Source organism: Oncorhynchus masou, chromosome 13 (genome assembly GCF_036934945.1).
Source record: "Oncorhynchus masou masou isolate Uvic2021 chromosome 13, UVic_Omas_1.1, whole genome shotgun sequence".
NCBI classification, from domain to species: domain Eukaryota; kingdom Metazoa; phylum Chordata; class Actinopteri; order Salmoniformes; family Salmonidae; genus Oncorhynchus; species Oncorhynchus masou.
Window position 1 is genome coordinate 92,522,099 of NC_088224.1, and position 24,298 is coordinate 92,546,396.

The 24,298-nt window shown below is 46.1% G+C and overlaps 1 protein-coding gene across 1 annotated transcript in view; it reads right to left on the reverse strand.

The window, feature by feature from the left end:
• Nucleotides 1–24,298, reverse strand: part of LOC135553231 (1,4-alpha-glucan-branching enzyme-like) — an 85,216-nt gene that overhangs the window by 37,025 nt on the left and 23,893 nt on the right. Inside the window, exon 4 of the mRNA XM_064985405.1 lies at nucleotides 17,711–17,828. Within this exon, the coding sequence (XP_064841477.1) occupies nucleotides 17,711–17,828 (118 nt within the window). The remainder of the gene's footprint in view (nucleotides 1–17,710; nucleotides 17,829–24,298) is intronic.

The following is a 24,298-nucleotide window of genomic DNA, read 5'->3' on the forward strand; positions in this document are numbered from 1 at the left end:
TAAACACTATATTAACAGACACTGAGACTAAACACTATATTAACAGACACGGAGACTAAACACTATATTAACAGACAGACTAAACACTATATTAACAGACACTGAGACTAAACACTATATTAACAGACACGGAGACTAAACACTATATTAACAGACAGACTAAACACTATATTAACAGACACTGCGACTAAACACTATATTAACAGACACGGAGACTAAACACTATATTAACAGACACGGAGACTAAACACTATATTAACAGACACTGAGACTAAACACTATATTAACAGACACTGAGACTAAACACTATATTAACAGACAGACTAAACACTATATTAACAGACACTAAACACTATATTAACAGACACTGAGACTAAACACTATATTAACAGACACGGAGACTAAACACTATATTAACAGACAGACTAAACACTATATTAACAGACACTGAGACTAAACACTATATTAACAGACACTAAACACTATATTAACAGACACTGAGACTAAACACTATATTAACAGACACTGACTAAACACTATATTAACAGACACTGAGACTAAACACTATATTAACAGACTAAACACTATATTAACAGACACTGAGACTAAACACTATATTAACAGACTAAACACTATATTAACAGACACTGAGACTAAACACTATATTAACAGACACGGAGACTAAACACTATATTAACAGACACGGACTAAACACTATATTAACAGACACGGAGACTAAACACTATATTAACAGACTAAACACTATATTAACAGACACGGAGACTAAACACTATATTAACAGACACTGAGACTAAACACTATATTAACAGACACTGAGACTAAACACTATATTAACAGACAGACTAAACACTATATTAACAGACACTAAACACTATATTAACAGACACTGAGACTAAACACTATATTAACAGACACGGAGACTAAACACTATATTAACAGACAGACTAAACACTATATTAACAGACACTGAGACTAAACACTATATTAACAGACACTAAACACTATATTAACAGACACTGAGACTAAACACTATATTAACAGACACTGACTAAACACTATATTAACAGACACTGAGACTAAACACTATATTAACAGACTAAACACTATATTAACAGACACTGAGACTAAACACTATATTAACAGACTAAACACTATATTAACAGACACTGAGACTAAACACTATATTAACAGACACGGAGACTAAACACTATATTAACAGACACGGACTAAACACTATATTAACAGACACGGAGACTAAACACTATATTAACAGACACTGAGACTAAACACTATATTAACAGACTAAACACTATATTAACAGACACTGAGACTAAACACTATATTAACAGACTAAACACTATATTAACAGACACTGAGACTAAACACTATATTAACAGACTAAACACTATATTAACAGACACTGAGACTAAACACTATATTAACAGACTAAACACTATATTAACAGACACTGAGACTAAACACTATATTAACAGACTAAACACTATATTAACAGACACTGAGACTAAACACTATATTAACAGACACGGAGACTAAACACTATATTAACAGACTAAACACTATATTAACAGACACGGAGACTAAACACTATATTAACAGACACAGAGACTAAACACTATATTAACAGACACGGAGACTAAACACTATATTAACAGACTAAACACTATATTAACAGACACGGAGACAGAATGGTGAGCTCAATAGTTTAGTCTACATGCTGGGAGATGGCAGTTCAAGATCCACAAGGGACATGACACTGTCAATATCCTTACAATACTATCGGGTCTTGATAATGTGAAACATTCCACACGTTGTGATCATGTCCTTCTCCTCCCACTAACAACCCGTGATATTGAACCACACTGAGATGAGTTGTCAGCTCTCGTCCAGAGACCAGCTTCCTCTGTCTCTAAAGTGGATCCATCCAGACGTACACATCGTCCAGAGAGCAGCTTCCTCTGTCTCTAAAGTGGATCCATCCAGACGTCCACATCGTCCAGAGAGCAGCTTCCTCTGTCTCTAAAGTGGATCCATCCAGACGTACACATCGTCCAGAGAGCAGCTTCCTCTGTCTCTAAAGTGGATCCATCCAGACGTCCACATCGTCCAGAGAGCAGCTTCCTCTCTCTAAAGTGGATCCATCCTGACGTACACATCCAGGACTGCTATTTAGAAACTATTTATCGCCAATATTTCTACAGGGGTAACACATTTTAGAGAAATAACAAGTAAAAATTTAAAGAAAAAGGGAAGGTACCAGTGGGAACTATACTATATACCTTGAAAACCCTATACCCTATATACTGTATAAACTATATACTATATACCCTGAAAACTCTATACCCTGAAAACTCTATACCCTATATACTGTATACCCTGAAAACCTATACCCTATATACTGTATAAACTATATACTATATACCCTGAAAACTCTATACCCTGAAAACTCTATACCCTATATACTGTATACCCTATATACTATATACCCTGGAAACTCTATACCCTATATACTGTATAAACTATATACTATATACCCTGAAAACTCAATACCCTGAAAACACTATATACCCTGAAAACACTATATACCCTGAAAACTCTATACCCTATATACTGTATACCCTATATACTATATACCCTGAAAATTCAATACCCTGAAAGCACTATATACCCTGAAAACACTATATACCCTGAAAGCACTATATACCCTGAAAACACTATATACCCTGAAAACACTATATACCCTGAAAACTCTATACCCTATATACTGTATACCCTATATACAATATACCCTGAAAACTCTATACCCTATATACTGTATATCCTATATACTATATACCCTGAAAACTCTATACCCTGAAAACTCTATACCCTATATACTGTATACCCTATATACTATAAACCCTGAAAACTCTATACCCTATATACTGTATACCCTATATACCCTATATACTATATAACCCTGAAAACTCTATACCCTATATACTGTATACCCTATATACTATATACCCTGAAAACTCTATACCCTATATACTATATAACCTGAAAACTCTATAACCTATATACTATATACCCTGAAAACTCTATACCCTATATACTATATACCCTATATACTATATACCCTGAAAACTCTATACCCTATATACTATATACCCTATATACCCTATATACTCTATATACTCTATATACTGTATACCCTATATACTATATACCCTGAAAACTCAATACCCTGAAAACACTATATACCCTGAAAACTCTATACCCTATGTACTGTATACCCTATATACTATATACCCTGAAAACTCTATACCATATATACTGTATACCCTATATACTATATACCCTGAAAACTCTATACCCTATATACTGTATACCCTATATACTATATACCCTATATACCATATACCCTGAAAACTCTATACCCTATATACTGTATACCCTATATACTATATACCCTGAAAACTCTATACCCTATATACTGTATACCCTATATACTGTATACCCTATATACTATATACCCTGAAAACTCTGTACCCTATATTCTGTATACCCTATATACTGTATAACCTATATACTATATACCCTGAAAACTCTATACCCTATATACTGTATACCCTATATACAATATACGCTGAAAACTCTATACCCTATATACTCTATACCCTATATACTGTATACCCTATATACTATATAGCCTATACACGAAACACTATATACTCTATGAACTGTATACCCTATATACTCTATATACTGTATACCCTATATACTATATACCCTATACACTATATACTCTATATACTGTATACCCTACATACTATATAGCCTATACACTACACACTATATACTCTATATACTGTATACCCTACATACTATATAGCCTATACACTACACACTATATACTCTATATACTGTATACCCTATATACTCTATATACTGCATACCCTATATACTATATAGCCTAAACACTACACACTATATACTCTATTAACTGTATACCCTATACCCTATATACAGTACACCCTATACCCTATATACCCTATACTCTACATCCTACACCCTATACTCTATACCTTATATACTCTATATCCTATACCCTAGTCTCTAGACCCTACACTCTATACACTGTATACCCTATATCAATATACTGTATTCCCTCTACTGTATAGCCTATACTCTACATCCTGTATACCCTATATACTATACCCTATATATTTAATACCCTATACTCTATATACTGTGTACCCAATACACCCTATATACCATATACCCTATTTTATTTTATTTATTTAATTTAACCTTTATTTAACCAGGAAGGGCTCATTGAGATTTAAAATCTCTTTTTCAAGAGCACCCTGGCCAAGATAGGCAGCACCAAGTCATTACAAAAAAAAATTACAGACAGACAACATGAAAAACTACAAGTAATCTAGTAAAAACCATTGAATTCACAAGAGTATAAAACAGCTAATTAAAAACATTGACAGGTCAGGGAATCAGACTCAAAATCCTTCATCAGTGATTTAAAAACACCAATCGGGACAAGTTCTTCCAGTTTAAAAGTGTTTTGTAAGGCGTTCCAAGACGATGGCGTAGAGGACATAAAAGCCCTTTTACCAAATTCAGTTTGGACATTTGGAACAGTTAGTAGGATAAAGTCCAGCGAACAAAGAGACGACCCACCACATTTCTGTACAATAAAAACGCACAAATAAAATGGTAGTAAACCCAAAATGGCTTTGTAAGTAAAAGTATACCTGAGCCTACGAGTGACTAGAGAGAAGGCCAGCCAACCCTGGTATACAAAGTGCAGTGGTGCTAAGGGTTTTGCAGTTTAAAATACATCTCAAAGTGCCATGGTAAAGGGTGTCAATTGATCTCAAACACTGAGTGGAAGCATTCATATATAAAATATCCCCATAGTCTAGTAAAGGCATAAATGTAGCTGATACAAGCCTCCTTCTGGCTTCAAAAGAAAAACAGGCCTTATTCCTCAAATAAAATCCCAACTTCAGCTCATTTGTTTTGTAAGTTGTTGAATATGCAATTTAAAAGAGAGACCGTCATCAATTAAAATTCCAAGACATTTATATGCAGTATACCCTGTATACTGTATAACCTATACTGTATACCATATATCCTATACTCTATATCCCATACTCTATACACTCTATACTCTGCATACTGTATACCCTTTACTGTATACACTATATCCTATACTCTATGTCCCATACTCTATACACTCTATACCCTGTATACTGTATACCCTTTACTGTATACCATATATCCTATACTCTATATCCCATACTCTATACACTCTATACTCTGTATACTGTATACCCTATACTGTATACCATATATCCTATACTCTATATCCCATACTCTATACACTCTATACTCTGCATACTGTATACCCTTTACTGTATACACTATATCCTATACTCTATGTCCCATACTCTATACACTCTATACCCTGTATACTGTATACCCTTTACTGTATACCATATATCCTATACTCTATATCCCATACTCTATACACTCTATACTCTGTATACTGTATACCCCATACTGTATACCCTATACCCAATAATATATACCCTTTACCCTATACTCTATATCCCATACTCTATACTCTGCATACTGTATACCCTATACTGTATACCATATATCCTATACTCTATATCCCATACCCTATACACTCTATACTCTGCATACTGTATACCCTATACTGTATACCATATATCCTATACTCTATATCCCATACCCTATACACTCTATACTCTGTATACTGTATACCCTATACTGTATACCATATATCCTATACTCTATATCCCATACTCTATACACTCTATACTATGCATACTGTATACCCTTTACTGTATACCATATATCCTATACTCTATATCCCATACCCTATACACTCTATACTCTGTATAGTGTATACCCCATACTGTATACCCTATACCCAATAATATATACCCTTTACCCTATACTCTATATCCCATACTCTATACACTCTATACTCTGTATAGTGTATACCCCATACTGTATACCCTATACCCAATAATATATACCCTTTACCCTATACTCTATATCCCATACCCTATACACTCTATACTCTGTATAGTGTATACCCCATACTGTATACCCTATACCCAATAATATATACCCTTTACCCTATACTCTATATCCCATACTCTATACACTCTATACTCTGTATAGTGTATACCCCATACTGTATACCCTATACCCAATAATATATACCCTTTACCCTATACTCTATATCCCATACCCAATACACTCTATACTATGCATACTGTATACCCTATACTGTATACCATATACCCAATAATATATACCCTTTACCCTATACTCTATATCCCATACTCTATACACTCTATACTATGCATACTGTATACCCTATACCCAATAATATATACCATATATCCTATACTCTATATCCTATACTCTATACACTCTATACTATGCATACTGTATACCCTATACCCAATAATATATACCCTTTACCCTATACTCTATATCCCATACCCTATACACTCTATACTCTGCATACTGTGTACCCTATACTGTATACCATATATCCTATACTCTATATCCCATACTCTATACACTCTATACTCTGCATACTGTATACCCTATACCCAATAATATATACCCTTTACCCTATACTCTATATCCCATACTCTATACACTCTATACACTGTATACTGTATACCCTTTACTGTATACCATATATCCTATACTCTATATCCCATACTCTATACACTCTATACTCTGCATACTGTATACCCTATACCCAATAATATATACCCTTTACCCTATACTCTATATCCCATACTCTATACACTCTATACACTGTATACTGTATACCCTTTACTGTATACCATATATCCTATACTCTATATCCCATACTCTATACACTCTATACTATGCATACTGTATACCCTTTACTGTATACCATATATCCTATACTCTATATCCCATACCCTATACACTCTATACCCCATACTGTATACCCTATACCCAATAATATATACCCTTTACCCTATACTCTATATCCCATACTCTATACACTCTGCAATTTAAAAGAGAGGCCGTCATCAATTAAAATTCCAAGACATTTATATGCAGTATACACTGTATACCCTTTACTGTATACCATATATCCTATACTCTATATCCCATACTCTATACACTCTATACTATGCATACTGTATACCCTATACCCAATAATATATACCATGTACCCTATACTCTATATCCCATACCCTATACACTCTATACTCTGTATACTGTATACCCCATACTGTATACCCTATACCCAATAATATATACCCTTTACCCTATACTCTATATCCCATACTCTATACACTCTATACTCTGCATACTGTATACCCTATACTTGATATACACTATATCCTATACACCCTCCCTATATACCCTATACCCAATAATATATACCCTTTACCCTATACTCTATATACCAAACATCCTGTACTCCATACTGGATACCCTATACCCTATATACTGTACACCCTACTCAATATACTCTATACTCCATACCTTATAATCTATACCCTTTAATCTATACTCTAAACACCCTACACTCTATACCCTACACTCTAAACCCTACACTCCAAACATCCAATAGTCCATACTGTATACCCTATACACTAAACATCCTATACTCCATACTGTATACCCTATACATTAAACACTAAACATCCTATACTCCATACCCTATACACTAAACATCCTATACTCCATACCCTATACACTAAACATCCGATACTCCATACTGTATACCATACACATTAAACACTAAACATCCTATACTCCATACCCTATACACTAAACATCCTATACTCCATACTGTATACCATATACATTAAACACTAAACATCCTATACTCCATACCCTATACACTAAACATCCTATACTCCATACTGTATACCATATACATTAAACACTAAACACCCTATACTCTATATCATATACTCTATATCCTATACTCCATACTGTATACCCTATACATTAAACACTAAACACCCTATACTCTATATCCTATACTCTATACACTCTTTACTCCATACACTTGATATAACCTATACTCAATATACTCTATACCCTCCCTATATACTCTATACCTTATAATCTATACCCTATATCATATACACTAAACATCCTACACACTATACTGTATACCCTACACTCTAAACCCTAAACCCTATATACCCTATACACTAAACACCCAGTACTTCATGCTGTATACCCTATACACCCTATTCTCCATACTATATACCCTATACGCTAAACATCATATACTCTATACCCTAAACACTATATACCCTATACGCTAAACATCATATACTCTATACCCTATACACTAAACATCATATACACTATACCCTAAATATCATATACCCTATACACTAAACACCATATACTCTATACCCTGAACATCATATACTCTATACCCTATACCCTGAACATCATATACTCTATACCCTATACCCTGAACACCATATACTCTATACCCTATACACTATATACTCTATACCCTAAACATCATATACTCTATACCCTATACCCTGAACATCATATACTCTATACCCTATACACTAAACATCATATACACTATACCCTAAATATCATATACCCTATACACTAAACACCATATACTCTATACCCTGAACATCATATACTGTATACCCTATACACTATATACCCTATACCCTAAACATCATATACTCTATACCCTAAACATCATATACTCTATACCCTATACACTAAACACCATATACTCTATACCCTATACACTAAACGTCATATACACTATACCCTAAATATCATATACCATATACACTAAACACCATATACTCTATACCCTATACCCTATACACTAAACATCATATACTCTATACCCTAAACACTAAACATCATATACTCTATACCCTAAACATCATATACTCTATACCCTATACACTAAACACCATATACTCTATACCCTATACACTAAACATCATATACACTATACCCTAAATATCATATACCATATACACTAAACACCATATACTCTATACTCTGAACATCATATACTATATACCCTATACACTAAACATCATATACTCTATACCCTATACACTAAACATCATATACTCTATACCCTATACACTAAACATCATATACTCTATACCCTAAACACTAAACATCATATACTCTATACCCTAAACACTAAACATCATATACTCTATACCCTAAACACTAAACATCATATACTCTATACTCTATACCCTAAACATTATATACTCTATACCCTATACACTAAACATCATATACTCTATACCCTACACCCTCTATACCCTTTACACCCTATATATACCCTAGACTCTATACCATCTATACCCTATATATCCCCTAGACTCTATACCCTAGACTCTAGACCCTAGACTCACTACACTATATCCTCTATATCGCTTATACCCTACAACCTAGAGTCTATATCCTACACCCTATATACTTTATACCTGATATACTCTATACCCTAGACCCTATAGTCTATATCCTACACCCTATATACTCTGTACCCTAGACCCTACACTCACTACACTACATCCTCTATACCCTATATCCTATACTCTTAGTGACTGCTTGAGATACACAGTACGCCTCCTCCACACTCACAACAGATATACTATATTCACAAACACAAAGAACACAGTACCGATCTGCCCCCGAGGAGAAACAAACTGCAGTCCTCGGTCTGTCCCCTGACAGAGTAGGGGGAACTGCATGGCCTTTCTGAATGTACCCATGTGTGTGTGTGTGTGTGTGTGTGTGTGTGTGTGTGTGTGTGTGTGTGTGTGGGTGTGTGTGTGTGTGTGTGTGTGTGTGTGTGTGTGTGTGTGTGTACGTACAACAAAGAGAATTGCAAGCAATTTCTGAATTTACCCATATTTGATAATGTACTTCAGGCAGAATTCAAAGCGTCCATTAATGATAGAGATGGATTAGAGCTGGGAGACTAGAGCTGGGAGACTAGAGCTGGGAGACTAGAGCTGGGAGACTAGAGCTGGGAGACCAAGACTAGAGCTGGGAGACTAGAGCTGGGAGACTAGAGCTGGGAGACTAGAGCTGGGAGACTAGAGCTGGGAGACTAGAGCTGGGAGACTAGAGCTGGGAGACCAAGACTAGAGCTGGGAGACTAGAGCTGGGAGACTAGAGCTGGGAGACCAAGACTAGAGCTGGGAGACTAGAGCTGGGAGACTAGAGCTGGGAGACTAGAGTTGGGAGACTAGAGTTGGGAGACTAGAGTTGGGAGACTAGAGCTGGGAGACACAGACTAGAGTTGGGAGACTAGAGCTGGGAGACACAGACTAGAGTTGGGAGACTAGAGCTGGGAGACTAGAGCTGGGAGACTAGAGCTGGGAGACTAGAGCTGGGAGACCAAGACTAGAGCTGGGAGACTAGAGCTGGGAGACTAGAGCTGGGAGACTAGAGCTGGGAGACCAAGACTAGAGCTGGGAGACTAGAGCTGGGAGACCAAGACTAGAGCTGGGAGACTAGAGCTGGGAGACCCAGACTAGAGCTGGGAGACTAGAGCTGGGAGACTAGAGCTGGGAGACACAGACTAGAGTTGGGAGACTAGAGCTGGGAGACACAGACTAGAGTTGGGAGACTAGAGCTGGGAGACTAGAGCTGGGAGACTAGAGCTGGGAGACTAGAGCTGGGAGACACAGACTAGAGTTGGGAGACTAGAGCTGGGAGACCCAGACTAGAGCTGGGAGACTAGAGCTGGGAGACTAGAGCTGGGAGACCAAGACTAGAGCTGGGAGACTAGAGCTGGGAGACTAGAGCTGGGAGACTAGAGCTGGGAGACTAGAGCTGGGAGACTAGAGCTGGGAGACTAGAGCTGGGAGACCAAGACTAGAGCTGGGAGACTAGAGCTGGGAGACTAGAGCTGGGAGACCAAGACTAGAGCTGGGAGACTAGAGCTGGGAGACTAGAGCTGGGGAGACTAGAGTTGGGAGACTAGAGTTGGGAGACTAGAGTTGGGAGACTAGAGCTGGGAGACACAGACTAGAGTTGGGAGACTAGAGCTGGGAGACACAGACTAGAGTTGGGAGACTAGAGCTGGGAGACCAAGACTAGAGCTGGGAGACTAGAGCTGGGAGACTAGAGCTGGGAGACTAGAGCTGGGAGACTAGAGCTGGGAGACTAGAGCTGGGAGACTAGAGCTGGGAGACCAAGACTAGAGCTGGGAGACTAGAGCTGGGAGACCAAGACTAGAGCTGGGAGACTAGAGCTGGGAGACCCAGACTAGAGCTGGGAGACTAGAGCTGGGAGACTAGAGCTGGGAGACACAGACTAGAGTTGGGAGACTAGAGCTGGGAGACACAGACTAGAGTTGGGAGACTAGAGCTGGGAGACTAGAGCTGGGAGACTAGAGCTGGGAGACTAGAGCTGGGAGACACAGACTAGAGTTGGGAGACTAGAGCTGGGAGACCCAGACTAGAGCTGGGAGACTAGAGTTGGGAGACTAGAGCTGGGAGACTAGAGCTGGGAGACTAGAGTTGGGAGACTAGAGCTGGGAGACTAGAGCTGGGAGACTAGAGCTGGGAGACACAGACTAGAGTTGGGAGACTAGAGTTGGGAGACTAGAGCTGGGAGACTAGAGCTGGGAGACTAGAGTTGGGAGACTAGAGTTGGGAGACTAGAGTTGGGAGACACAGACTAGAGTTGGGAGACTAGAGCTGGGAGACCCAGACTAGAGCTGGGAGACTAGAGTTGGGAGACTAGAGCTGGGAGACACAGACTAGAGTTGGGAGACTAGAGTTGGGAGACACAGACTAGAGTTGGGAGACTAGAGCTGGGAGACCCAGACTAGAGCTGGGAGACTAGAGTTGGGAGACTAGAGCTGGGAGACCAGAGTTGGGAGACAGACTAGAGTTGGGAGACTAGAGCTGGGAGACCCAGACTAGAGCTGGGAGACTAGAGTTGGGAGACTAGAGTTGGGAGACTAGAGCTGGGAGACTAGAGCTGGGAGACTAGAGTTGGGAGACTAGAGCTGGGAGACACAGACTAGAGTTGGGAGACTAGAGCTGGGAGACCCAGACTAGAGCTGGGAGACTAGAGTTGGGAGACTAGAGTTGGGAGACTAGAGCTGGGAGACTAGAGCTGGGAGACTAGAGTTGGGAGACTAGAGCTGGGAGACTAGAGCTGGGAGACTAGAGCCGGGAGACTAGAGCTGGGAGACACAGACTAGAGTTGGGAGACTAGAGCTGGGAGACCCAGACAGAGCTGGGAGACTAGAGCTGGGAGACTAGAGTTGGGAGACTAGAGTTGGGAGAATAGAGCTGGGAGACTAGAGCTGGGAGACTAGAGCTGGGAGACACAGACTAGAGTTGGGAGACTAGAGTTGGGAGACTAGAGTTGGGAGACTAGAGCTGGGAGACACAGGCTAGAGTTGGGAGACTAGAGCTGGGAGACTAGAGCTGGGAGACTAGAGCTGGGAGACTAGAGCTGAGAGACTAGAGCTGGGAGACACAGACTAGAGTTGGGAGACTAGAGCTGGGAGACTAGAGCTGGGAGACAAGAGCTGGGAGACACAGACTAGAGTTGGGAGACTAGAGCTGGGAGACCCAGACTAGAGCTGGGAGTCTAGAGCTGGGAGACTAGAGCTGGGAGACTAGAGTTGGGAGACTAGAGCTGGGAGACACAGACTAGAGTTGGGAGACTAGAGCTGGGAGACCCACACTAGAGCTGGGAGACTAGAGCTGGGAGACTAGAGCTGGGATACTAGTGTTGGGAGACTAGAGCTGGGAGACCCACACTAGAGCTGGGAGACTATAGCTGGGAGACTAGAGCTGGGAGACTAGAGCTGGGAGACTAGAGCTGGGAGACACAGACTAGAGCTGGGAGACTAGAGCTGGGAGACTAGAGCTGGGAGACCCAGACTAGAGCTGGGAGACTAGAGTTGGGAGACTAGAGTTGGGAGACTAGAGTTGGGAGACACAGACTAGAGCTGGGAGACCCACACTAGAGCTGGGAGACTAGCGCTGGGAGACTAGAGTTGGGAGACTAGAGCTGGGAGACCAGAGTTGGGAGACTAGAGCTGGGAGACACAGACTAGAGCTGGGAGACTAGAGCTGGGAGACTAGAGCTGGGAGACCCAGACTAGAGCTGGGAGACTAGAGCTGGGAGACTAGAGTTGGGAGACTAGAGTTGGGAGACACAGACTAGAGCTGGGAGACTAGAGCTGGGAGACTAGAGTTGGGAGACTAGAGTTGGGAGACTAGAGTTGGGAGACTAGAGTTGGGAGACAGACTAGAGCTGGGAGACTAGAGCTGGGAGACTAGAGCTGGGAGACTAGAGTTGGGAGACTAGAGTTGGGAGACTAGAGTTGGGAGACACAGACTAGAGCTGGGAGACTAGAGCTGGGAGACTAGAGTTGGGAGACTAGAGTTGGGAGAATACACTGGGAGACTAGAGCTGGGAGACTAGAGCTGGGAGACTAGAGGTGGGAGACTAGAGTTGGGAGACTAGAGCTGGGAGACTAGAGCTGGGAGACTAGAGTTGGGAGACTAGAGCTGGGAGACACAGACTAGAGTTGGGAGACTAGAGCTGGGAGACTAGAGCTGGGAGACAGACTAGAGCTGGGAGACTAGAGCTGGGAGACTAGAGCTGGGAGACTAGAGCTGGGAGACTAGAGCTGGGAGACTAGAGTTGGGAGACTAGAGCTGGGAGACTAGAGCTGGGAGACTAGAGCCGGGAGACTAGAGCTGGGAGACACAGACTAGAGTTGGGAGACTAGAGCTGGGAGACCCAGACAGAGCTGGGAGACTAGAGCTGGGAGACTAGAGTTGGGAGACTAGAGTTGGGAGAATAGAGCTGGGAGACTAGAGCTGGGAGACTAGAGCTGGGAGACACAGACTAGAGTTGGGAGACTAGAGTTGGGAGACTAGAGCTGGGAGACACAGGCTAGAGTTGGGAGACTAGAGCTGGGAGACTAGAGCTGGGAGACTAGAGCTGAGAGACTAGAGCTGGGAGACACAGACTAGAGCTTGGCTGGGAGACTAGAGCTGGGAGACTAGAGCTGGGAGAGTTGGGAGAAGAGCTGGGAGACACAGACTAGAGTTGGGAGACTAGAGCTGGGAGACCCAGACTAGAGCTGGGAGACTAGAGCTGGGAGACTAGAGTTGGGAGACTAGAGTTGGGAGACTAGAGCTGGGAGACTAGAGCTGGGAGACTAGAGTTGGGAGACTAGAGCTGGGAGACCCAGACTAGAGCTGGGAGTCTAGAGCTGGGAGACTAGAGCTGGGAGACTAGAGTTGGGAGACTAGAGTTGGGAGACTAGAGTTGGGAGACACAGACTAGAGCTGGGAGACTGGGAGACTAGAGCTGGGAGACTAGAGCTGGGAGACTAGAGCTGGGAGACTAGAGCTGGGAGACACAGACTAGAGCTGGGAGACTAGAGCTGGGAGACTAGAGCTGGGGAGACTAGAGCTGGGAGACACAGACTAGAGCTGGGAGACTAGAGCTGGGAGACTAGAGCTGGGAGACTAGAGTTGGGAGACTAGAGTTGGGAGACTAGAGCTGGGAGACCCAGACTAGAGCTGGGAGACTAGAGCTGGGAGACTAGAGTTGGGAGACTAGAGCTGGGAGACCAGAGTTGGGAGACTAGAGCTGGGAGACACAGACTAGAGCTGGGAGACTAGAGATGGGAGACTAGAGCTGGAGACAGACTAGAGCTGGGAGACTAGAGCTGGGAGACTAGAGTTGGGAGACTAGAGCTGGGAGACTAGAGCTGGGAGACTAGAGTTGGGAGACTAGAGTTGGGAGACTAGAGTTGGGAGACACAGACTAGAGCTGGGAGACTTGAGTTGGGAGACTAGAGCTGGGAGACTAGAGTTGGGAGACTAGAGCTGGGACACAGACTAGAGCTGGGAGACTAGAGCTGGCAGACTAGAGCTGGGAGACTAGAGCTGGGAGACAGACTAGAGTTGGGAGACTAGAGCTGGGAGACCAGACTAGAGCTGGGAGACTAGAGCTGGGAGACTAGAGCTGGGAGACTAGAGCTGGGAGACTAGAGTTGGGAGACTAGAGCTGGGAGACTAGAGCTGGGAGACCCAGACTAGAGCTGGGAGACTGAGTTGGGAGACTAGAGTTGGGAGACTAGAGTTGGGAGACACAGACTAGAGCTGGGAGACCCACACTAGAGCTGGGAGACTAGCGCTGGGAGACTAGAGTTGGGAGACTAGAGCTGGGAGACCAGAGTTGGGAGACTAGAGCTGGGAGACACAGACTAGAGCTGGGAGACTAGAGCTGGGAGACTAGAGCTGGGAGACCCAGACTAGAGCTGGGAGACTAGAGCTGGGAGACTAGAGTTGGGAGACTAGAGTTGGGAGACTAGAGTTGGGAGACTAGAGTTGGGAGACAGACTAGAGCTGGGAGACTAGAGCTGGGAGACTAGAGTTGGGAGACTAGAGTTGGGAGACTAGAGTTGGGAGACTAGAGTTGGGAGACACAGACTAGAGCTGGGAGACTAGAGCTGGGAGACTAGAGTTGGGAGACTAGAGTTGGGAGACTAGAGTTGGGAGACACAGACTAGAGCTGGGAGACTTGAGCTGGGAGACTAGAGTTGGGAGACTAGAGTTGGGAGACTAGAGCTGGGAGACACAGACTAGAGCTGGGAGACTAGAGCTGGGAGACTAGAGTTGGGAGACTAGAGTTGGGAGACTAGAGTTGGGAGACTAGAGTTGGGAGACTAGAGTTGGGAGACACAGACTAGAGCTGGGAGACTTGAGTTGGGAGACTAGCGCTGGGAGACTAGAGTTGGGAGACTAGAGCTGGGAGACACAGACTAGAGCTGGGAGACTAGATGGCAGACTAGAGCTGGGAGACTAGAGCTGGGAGACACAGACTAGAGTTGGGAGACTAGAGCTGGGAGACCCAGACTAGAGCTGGGAGACTAGAGCTGGGAGACTAGAGTTGGGAGATTAGAGCTGGGAGAATAGAGCAGGGAGACACATACTAGAGTTGGGAGACTAGAGCTGGGAGACTAGAGTTGGGAGACTAGAGTTGGGAGACTAGAGTTGGGAGACTAGAGTTGGGAGACAGACAGAGCTGGGAGACTAGAGCTGGGAGACTAGAGTTGGGAGACTAGAGTGTCTCTCTCTGGGAGACTAGAGTTGGGAGACTAGAGTTGGGAGACTAGAGTTGGGAGACTAGAGTTGGGAGACACAGACTAGAGCTGGGAGACTAGAGCTGGGACTAGAGTTGGGAGACTAGAGTTGGGAGACTAGAGTTGGGAGACTAGAGTTGGGAGACACAGACTAGAGCTGGGAGACTGGGAGGCTGGGAGACTAGAGTTGGGAGACTAGAGCTGGGAGACACAGACTAGAGCTGGGAGAGAGCTGGCAGACTAGAGCTGGGAGACTAGAGCTGGGAGACACAGACTAGAGTTGGGAGACTAGAGCTGGGAGACCCAGACTAGAGCTGGGAGACTAGAGCTGGGAGACTAGAGCTGGGAGACTAGAGCTGGGAGACTAGAGTTGGGAGACTAGAGCTGGGAGAATAGAGCAGGGAGACACATACTAGAGTTGGGAGACTAGAGCTGGGAGACTAGAGCTGGGAGACCAAGACTAGAGCTGGGAGACTAGAGCTGGGAGACTAGAGCTGGGAGACAGACTAGAGCTGGGAGACACAGACTAGAGCTGGGAGACTAGAGGTGGGAGACTAGAGCTGGGAGACACAGACTAGAGCTGGGGGAGTTGAGCTGGAAGACACAGACTAGAGCTGGAGACCAGAGCTGGGAGATGCAGACTAGAGCTGGAAGACTAGAGCTGGGAGAATAGAGCTGGGAGAATAGAGCTGGGAGAATAGATCTGGGTGACACAAACTAGTGTCTACTAATACTGTCTTCAAAATCACACCAACCAAATAAGACAATGACATGATGGAGGTGCTACGTAACAGCATAGAGTTGTCTCTCTCTCAGAGGTGTTACTTAACAGCATAGAGTTCTCTCTCTCTCAGAGGTGTTACTTAACAGCATAGAGTTGTCTCTCTCTCAGAGGTGTTACTTAACAGCATAGAGTTGTCTCTCTCTCAGAGGTGTTACTTAACGGCATAGAGTTGTCTCTCTCTCAGAGGTGTTACTTAACGGCATAGAGTTGTCTCTCTCTCAGAGGTGTTACTTAACGGCATAGAGTTCTCTCTCTCTCAGAGGTGTTACTTAACGGCATAGAGTTGTCTCTCTCTCAGAGGTGTTACTTAACGGCATAGAGTTGTCTCTCTCTCAGAGGTGTTACTTAACGGCATAGAGTTGTCTCTCTCAGAGGTGTTACTTGCATAGAGTTCTCTCTCTCTCACAGAGGTGTTACTTAACGGCATAGAGTTGTCTCTCTCTCAGAGGTGTTACTTAACGGCATAGAGTTGTCTCTCTCTCTCAGAGGTGTTACTTAACGGCATAGAGTTGTCTCTCTCTCTCACAGAGGTGTTACTTAACGGCATAGAGTTGTCTCTCTCTCAGAGGTGTTACTTAACAGCATAGAGTTGTCTCTCAGAGGTGTTACTTAACAGCATAGAGTTGTCTCTCTCTCAGAGGTGTTACTTAACAGCATAGAGTTGTCTCTCTCTCAGAGGTGTTACGTACCAGCATAGAGTTGTCTCTCTCGTTGAAGGGCTGTGGTTCAGTAAAAAACTCTGTGTTGTGGTCCAGTCTGCCATGGCCTCCGTACTGCACCTCATCACTGTCCAGCTTGATGGTGTATCTGTGTGGGGTCAAAGGTTAAGGAACACTGGCAAGAGACGGGAAAGGAGGAACATAAGAAGGGTGATGAGGAAGAGACAGGAAAGGAGGAACACAAGGGAAACCTTCCTCCACCTACATACCTCCCTGTTATGCTGTGTGACTGACAACACTGGTCCACATCGACACACAGTCCAATAGGAAAGTGTCTGAACCGTGCAGCTCAACAGATTAATTTATTACATAAATAATGTATTTCATCAAACAAACAAAACAAAACAAATCTCTGTGTCTTTGCTACACTGACTCAATGAAATATTAAATAAAGTAATTTCCTTTGACTCGTGTAGGGGAAGAAACCGAGGAGAGAAGTACATGAGCAGGCTATTGGCGGGGGATTTGGTTCTACACTTTTATTTGTACGATCCCTCTTGTTCTCCTGAACTTGTAATCAGTCAAAGTCTGTGTACAGAATGGAACCCTATTCCCTACATAGTGCGCACTCCTTTTGACTGCAGCCCTACGTGCCCTGGTTAAAAAATAGTGCAATATAAAGACTTGGAATAGGGTTTCATTCAGGACAAATCTAGGGTAGATTGATGGCTTGGCCCACTGGGCATTATATTCTCTATGCCTGTGAGAGCCTTGTGCCCGACAATACAACCAACAAGGTAGTATAGGTAACAGGGCCTCAGTGAAATATATCATATGTATGGCCCAAATATTTAATTTTAATTTAATCTTTATTTAACCAGGCAAGTCAGTTAAGAACAAATTCTTATTTTCAATGACGGCCTAGGAACAGTGGGTTAACTGCCTGTTCAGGGGCAGAACGACAGATCTGTACCTTGTCAGCTCGGGGGTTTGAACTTGCAACCTTTCGGTTACTAGTCCAACGCTCTAACCACTAGGCTACCCTGCCGCCTCTACACTCTAACCACTAGGCTACCCTGCCGCCTTCTACACTCTAACCACTAGGCTACCCTGTCGCCCCGCTGTCCTGTGACGAGATATGCATGTCAAATGTAAATATTTAATATATACCTATACGCTATGGGTATATAACGATATTGGCCTGTGGTAGCTACATGACAAGAAGAAAAGGAGAGGAGAGGAATGGGGATAGAGAGAGAGATAAAGAGAGAGAGAGAGAGAGAGAGAGTTAATAGATGAATTGGACCTGGGAGGCTCTTCTCTCTCTGTGGTGTTTTGTTTACCTTTGTCTCTCTGAGCACCTCAATAGACAGGACAGTAGATCTGAGTCCAAAATGACACCCTAATTCCTTGTACTTTCCCCCACTCTGGTCAAAAGGAGTGCACTATCTTGGGAATTGAGTGCCAAATGGGACACAATCGTAGGTAACAAACAACCAGGAGCTAGGTGGGAAGGAACACACATGCAAACTGGATCCTAATTGGCTAGGTGAAAATCACCTCATCTCCCCATAGGCCAGTCTGAGGAAGGAGTCAGTTGGAGTCAGATCCTCAAACACTTCCTGGTTCTGCCCCAGGGCCGGGAAACATTCTACTTGTCTGCTTTGATAGCCATGATTAAAAAGAAAGAAGCTCTGCTCAGTGTGTGCATCATTTCTACTGAGAAAGACATACACACTCCCCCTCCCCCACTCCCTCTCTACCACTCCCTCCCCTCCCACTCTCCATCACCCTCTCTCCTCCCTCTCTCCCTCCCCCCTCTCTCCTCCCCCTCTCCCTTCCCCGCTCCCTCACCCTCTCTCCTCCCCCCCCCTCCCTCTCCCCGCTCCCTCACCTCCCCCTCTCTCCTCCTCCCCTCTCCCTCACCCTCTCTCCCTCCCTCCCTCCCCCGCTCCCTCCCCCCTCTCTCCCTCACCCCTCCCTCTCTCCCTCCCCCCGCTCTCTCTCTCCCTCCTCTCCCCCCCTCACCCTCTCCCTCCCCCTCTCCCTCTCCCTCTCCCCTCTCCTCCCTCTCCCCTCCCACTCTCCCTCCCCCTTCTCCCTCACCCTCTCTCCTCCTCCCTCTCCCTCACCCTCTCTCCCTCCCCTCTCCCCCGCTCCCCCCCCCCTCCCCCTCCTCCCTGATTCTCCCTCCCCCTCTCTCCCTCCCCCTCTCCCTCCCCCTCTCTCCTCCCGCTCTCCTCACCCGCTCCCTCACCTCCTCTCTCTCTCCCTCCCCCCTCTCCCTCTCTTCTCCCTCACCCTCCCCTCTCTGCCTCCCCCCTCCTCACCCTCTCCCTCCCCTTCTCCCTCCCCCTCTCTCCTCCCCCTCCCTCACCCCTCCCTCCCCCTCTCCCTCACCCCCTCTCTCTCTCTCCCTCCCCCGCTCCCCTTCTCCCTCACCCCCCCTCCCTCCCCCCTCTCTCCTCCCCTCACCCTCCTCTCCTCCCCCTCACCCTCCCCCTTTCCTCCTTACATTAGAGAATTCTGACAACATCCTCCTTTTTTGATGTGGATATTTAAGGATGGTTCTAAATAAAGAAAACATTGTGTAATAAAATCTCTCAGGAATCATAACGTAAAGCAAAGATGAGAATCAACAGATTCACAACTAACAGGAATATTACCTATCCTAGTGATTTCAATTCAGTTTATACCACAGTGGAGTATATGATTAGTTAGATAATGACTGACCTGATAATGAACATTGTTATCCTACCATTCACACATCGCAGGTCATTCAAGGCTCATTCAAAAGCTGATTTCAACCATCTGGCTGCAACCAAAGACATTAAATAACCTTATGCCTCTTCTGTGTGTGTGTGTGTGTGTGTGTGTGTGTGTGTGTGTGTGTGTGTGTGTGTGTGTGTGTGTGTGTGTGTGTGTGTGTGTGTGTGTGTGTGTGTGTGTGTTTGTGTTGTGTGTGTTCGTATGCTGAATTGTAAATGGAGGACAGTTAATTTGATGTTCCCTGGCCAACATTGTCTGGGGTAAGTGGAGCTCCAGGAGGCATTCAACAATGAGGTTTGTGTTATTGTCTACAGATGGCTGCTATAACAGCCTGCAGTTCAGCTGTGAATGAGATTTGTGTTATTGTCTACAGATGGCTGCTATACCACCCTGCAGTTCAGCTGTGAATGAGGTTTGTGTTATTGTCTACAGATGGCTGCTATAACAGCCTGCAGGTTCAGCTGTGAATGAGGTTTGTGTTATTGTCTACAGATGGCTGCTATAACAGCCTGCAGTTCAGCTGTGAATGAGATTTGTGTTATTGTCTACAGATGGCTGCTATAACAGCCTGCAGTTCAGCTGTGAATGAGATTTGTGTTATTGTCTACAGATGGCTGCTATAACAGCCTGCAGTTCAGCTGTGAATTGTGTTATTGTCTGAGTTTGTTTGTGTTATTGTCTACAGATGGCTGCTATAACAGCCTGCAGTTCAGCTGTGAATGAGATTTGTGTTATTGTCTACAGATGGCTGCTATAACAGCCTGCAGTTCAGCTGTGAATGAGATTTGTGTTATTGTCTACAGATGGCTGCTATACCAGCCTGCAGTTCAGCTGTGAATGAGGTTTGTGTTACTGTCTACAGATGGCTGCTATAACAGCCTGCAGTTCAGCTGTGAAGTATTGTAATCAATACAGGCTTTGTGAATAGAGGGAAGTTTAGGAAAACGGTCAATTCTGAAGCATTGAGCCGGCCCCATTGCTCCCTACCCACCCCCATCGCTCCCGACCCACCCCCATCGCTCCCTACCAACCCCCATCGCTCCCTACCCACCCCCATCTCTCGTTACCCACCCCCATCGCTCCCTACCCACCCCCATCGCTCCCTACCCACCCCCATCGCTCCCTACCCACCCCCATCGCTCCATACCCACCCCCATGAGCTCCCTACCCAACCCATCGCTCCCTACCCACCCCCATCGCTCCCTACCCACCCCCATCGCTCCCTACCCACCCCCATCTCTCCTTACCCACCCCCATCGCTCCCTACCCACCCCCATTGCTCCCTACCCACCCCCATTGCTCCCTACCAACCCCCATCTCTCCTTACCAACCCCCATCGCTCCCTACCCACCCCCATCGCTCCCTACCCACCCCCATCGTCCCTACCCACCCCCATCGCTCCCTACCACCCCATCTCTCCTTACCCCCATCGCTCCCTACCCACCCCCATCGCTCCCTACCCACCCCCATCGCTCCCTACCCACCCCATCGCTCCCTACCAACCCCCATCTCTCCTTACCAACCCCCATCGCTCCCTACCCACCCCCATTGCTCCCTACCCACCCCCATTGCTCCCTACCAACCCCCATCTCTCCTTACCAACCTACCCACCCCCATTCCCTACCCACCCCCATCGCTCCCTACCCACCCCCATCGCTCCCTACCCACCCCCATCGCTCCCTACCCACCCCCATCTCATCCTTACCCACCCCATCGCTCCCTACCCACCCCCATCGCTCCCTACCCCCCCCATCGCTCCCCCCCATCTCTCCTTACCAACCTCCATCTCTCCTTACCAACCCCCATCGCTCCCTACCCACCCCCATCGCCCCCTACCCACCCCCATCGTCCCTACCCACCCCCATCGCTCCCTACCCACCCCCATCGCTCCCTACCCACCCCCATCGCTCCCTACCCACCCCATCGCTCCCTACTCACCTCAATCGCTCCATACCCACCCCATCGCTCCCTACCCACCCCATCGCTCCCTACCCACCTCAATCGCTCCCTACCCACCCCCATCGCTCCCTACCCACCCCCATCGCTCCCTACCCACCCCCATCGCTCCCTACCCACCCCATCGCTCCCTACCCACCCCTCCCCCTACCCCCCATCGCTCCCTACCCACCCCCATCGCTCCCTACCCACCCCCACCCTACCTACCCACCCCCATCGCTCCCGACCCACCCCCCTGAATCGCTCCCGACCCACCCCCATTGCTCCCTACCAACCCCCATCGCTCCCTACCAACCCCCATCTCTCCTTACCAACCCCCATTGCTCCCTACCCACCCCCATCGCTCCCTACCCACCCCCATCGCTCCCTACCCACCCCCATTGCTCCCTACCAACCCCCATCTCTCCTTACCAACCCCCATCGCTCCCTACCCACCCCCATCGCTCCCTACCCACCCCCATCGCTCCCTACCAACCCCCATCTCTCCTTACCAACCCCCATCGCTCCCTACCCACCCCCATTGCTCCCTACCCACCCCCATCGCTCCCTACCAACCCCCATCTCTCCTTACCAACCCCCATCGCTCCCCCACCCCCATTGCTCCCTACCCACCCCCATTGCTCCCTACCCCTACCTCTCACCCCCCAACCCCCATCGCTCCCTACCCACCCCCATCGCTCCCTACCCACCCCCATCGCTCCCTCCCACCCCCATCCCTCCCTACCCACCCCCATCGCTCCCTAACCACCCCCATCCTCCCTACCCACCCCCATCGCTCCCGACCCACCCCCACCTACCCACCCCCATCGCTCCCTACCAACCCCCATCTCTCCTACCCACCCCCATTGCTCCCTACCCACCCCCATCGCTCCCTACCCACCCCCATCACTCCCTGGCCCTACCCCCATTGTCCCTACCAGGTCACAGATCTGCAAGGTGATCGCTCCCTATGGTGCTCCCTACCCACCCCCATGCTCCCTACCAACCCCCATCTTCCTTACCAACATGGCCAGGTTTTACCCACCCCCATTGGGACTAGCTGACCCCCATTGCTCCCTACCAACCCCCATCAGTCCTTAGGAGACCCCCATCGCTCCCTACCCACCCCCATCGCTCCCTACCCAAACAATCTGTCCCTACCCACCCCCATCGCTCCCTTCCACCCCCATTGCTCCCTACCCACCCCCATCGCTCCCTACCCACCCCATCGCTCCCTTTTCACCTCATCGCTCCATACCCAGGTTATCGCTCCCTACCCACCCCCATGTTCCCTACCCACCCCACTGCTCCCTGGACTGATGGGCTCTTACCCAGAAATATGTTCACATCCCAGTAATCAAGTCCCTAGACCCCCTTTGTGATTTCTTTGTTACCCCCACCGTATTATCCCTACCCACCCCCATCGCTGAATGCTGAGTTTTTTTAAACCCCCATTTTACCCACCCCCATCGCTCCCTACCAAATTCTTATTTTCCCTACCCACCCCCATCGTTCCCTACCTACCCCAGGGGCTCCCAGATCTGTACCTACCCAGCCCCCATTGCTCCCTACCCCTACCTCCCACCCCCATCGCTCCCTACCCCTACCTACCCACCCCCTAGGCTCCCTGCCCCTACCTACCCACCCCCATCGCTCCCTACCTACCCACCCCCACGCTCCCTACCTACCCACCCCCATCGCTCCCTACCTATCCACCCCCATCGCTCCCTACCCCTACCTACCACCCCCATCGCTCCCTACCCCCTACACTCTAACCCCTACCTACCCACCCCCTCGCTCCCTACCCCTACCTACCCCCACCCCCATCACTCCCTACCCCTACCTACCTACCCACCCCCATCGCTCCCTACCCCTACCTACCCACGCCCATCGCTCCCTAACCCCTACCTATCC